The sequence below is a fragment of the Siphateles boraxobius genome, unplaced genomic scaffold (assembly GCF_051911475.1).
Source record: "Siphateles boraxobius isolate OS27281-9 unplaced genomic scaffold, OSU_SipBor_1 120, whole genome shotgun sequence".
NCBI classification, from domain to species: domain Eukaryota; kingdom Metazoa; phylum Chordata; class Actinopteri; order Cypriniformes; family Leuciscidae; genus Siphateles; species Siphateles boraxobius.
Genome location: NW_027508723.1, coordinates 1,615,001 through 1,617,500, shown reverse-complemented (window position 1 = coordinate 1,617,500; position 2,500 = coordinate 1,615,001). Strand labels below are relative to the sequence as shown.

The following is a 2,500-nucleotide window of genomic DNA, read 5'->3' as shown; positions in this document are numbered from 1 at the left end:
CATAGATTATACAAGTGAAACTCGAAACATTAGAATATCGTGCAAAAGTTCATTTATTTCAGTAATTCAGCTTAGAAGGAGAAACTAATATATTATATAGACTCATTACATGCAAAGTGAGATATTTCACGTCTTTATTTGTTATAATTTTGATGATTACGGCTTACAGCTTATGAAAAGCCCAAATTATAAAATCTCAGAAAATTTGAATATTGCTTGAAATCAATAAAAAAAGGATTTTAAATGCAGAAATGTCGGCCCTCTGAAAAGTATAATAATGCATATGCATATAGTTATATATACTAAATATATTAGTTTCACCTTTTAATTTGAATTACTGAAATACATGTTGCACGATTTTCACATTTCACCTGTATATGCATATGCATGATTATACTTTTCAGAGGGCCGACATTTCTGTATTTAAAATCCTTTTTTTATTATTGATTTCATGCAATATTCAATTTTTCTGAGATTTTAAAATTTGGGGTTTTCATAAACTGTACGCCATAATCATCACAATTATAACATTTGCACGATATTCTAATTTTTCGAGTTTCACCTGTAATTAATGTTATTTATTTATTGTTTATAATCATATATATTCATAATAAATGATGATCCTATCTGGCATACAACATTTTATGGGCATTTAAAAAAAGTTTAAAAAAGTGCTAAATTATTCTAATAAAAATGGGACAAATAATTACATAATAATGTAGTCATAATTTAAGTAGCAAATAAAATGATCCCATCCATGCAGAATTGTCAAAAACATGATTACTGGTTCAGAATGACACACCAACATATACTGAAGAGTTATGTAGAAATTAATAAACGTTTGTTTGAAGATCATAATCGACCCAATACAGCAAAACCAGAACAAAACTCTCAATCTGAGACCAGAAACGTGCAAACGTCTCACCTCGTCATCCTTGTACCAGGACAGCGATTCGGCCGTCAGGACAAACCAGTACTCTTTAGCGCCGCCCTTCATGATGCCAATGTTATTAATGGTCAGCCAGCCCTTCCTGATCACCTGAAACACACACACACACACACACACACACACACGTCGTGTGTATTACTCCATAATGCTCAGTGTTACTGACAAACACAAGAATCTGTGTGCAATGATGAACGCTTATAAAAGCCCAAACATACTACAGTCAAACCAAACATTAATCAGACACCAGATATAAAAATTGTCACTAGTGTGTGCAGGACGCTATAGTTCATTCATGTAAGTGAGGAGAGCAAAATAATGTAAACTGTGACATATTATACACAAATATTCTTCATACAATAAATAAATAAATTTGGGACCAAAAATGATTGGGACACTTTGAGCTGATCATGTTTTGCTGAAGTGTTTTTTCTTTAATAACTAATGCAGCTTTTTACAGCACAAACTGAACAACATGAAGCATTGCTTGGTGATTGGTTGAGCTAAACTGGTATTATCTAATTGTGTAGTTAAATTTAACAGCTGACAGATATTCAACATCATTCATGTGTGAGAGTCTAACAGAAGGACGGACAAAACCAGTCAAATATCAACTGATTCTTGTCATATTTTATCACCATTTTCTAAACTATAGCGAATAAACTGATAATGTGGGAAATGTTGAAGAAGTCTGAATATATTTTGACTGTATATAGACAAACATTCACTTTTTGCTCACGGCAACTCTGGCTATTGGTTTTCCAAAGTTAAAAGCCACTCAGCGTTTTCACTGGCCACGATTTTAACATCAATTCCACGGGGGAAAACTGTCATATACATATTGTTAATATCTCATAATTTGGTAGCAGGTTTATTAGGCTGCCGTCACTTTAAGAGCTGACGCACAGATCCAATATATATTTACACATGCATTTTCTTTCTCAATTGTTTACATTCACTTAAAACATAACTGTGTTTATGAGAATATTCGCCAAGAACAGCATTTTGACATGATTTTGTGTGTTTGACAGTTTAACTGCACACTACACTATACTGCACACTACACTATACACTGCACACTACACTATACACTGCACACTACACTATACACTGCACACTATACACTACACTATACACTGCACACTACACTGCACACTACACTATACACTGCACTATACACTACACTGCACACTACACTATACACTACACACTACACTATACACTACACTACACACTACACTATACACTACACTGCACACTACACTGCACACTACACTATACACTGCACACTACACTATACACTGCACACTACACTATACACTACACTGCACACTACACTATACACTGCACACTACACTATACACTGCACACTACACTATACACTAAACACTACACTATACACTGCACTATACACTACACTGCACACTACACTATACACTACACTGCACACTACACTATACACTGCACACTACACTATACACTACACTGCACACTACACTATACACTGCACACTACACTATACACTACACTGCACACTACACTATACACTGCACA

At 34.3% G+C, this 2,500-nt stretch overlaps 1 protein-coding gene and 1 long non-coding RNA gene across 6 annotated transcripts in view; one reads left to right on the top strand and one right to left on the bottom strand.

Annotated features, from left to right (window-relative positions):
• The window catches only part of dnm1a (dynamin 1a), a 123,423-nt gene that overhangs the window by 52,641 nt on the left and 68,282 nt on the right, over positions 1–2,500 (bottom strand). For all 5 annotated transcript variants that reach the window (XR_013200998.1, XR_013200997.1, XM_077222498.1 and 2 more), the window contains one exon: positions 926–1,039. Coding sequence is in view for 3 of the 5 variants with exons in the window: in XM_077222498.1 (XP_077078613.1) it covers positions 926–1,039 (114 nt within the window). In the remaining 2 variants the exon portion in view is untranslated. The remainder of the gene's footprint in view (positions 1–925; positions 1,040–2,500) is intronic.
• The window catches only part of LOC143732427 (uncharacterized), a 91,281-nt gene that overhangs the window by 49,773 nt on the left and 39,008 nt on the right, over positions 1–2,500 (top strand). The gene's annotated exons all lie outside the window — the stretch shown is intronic.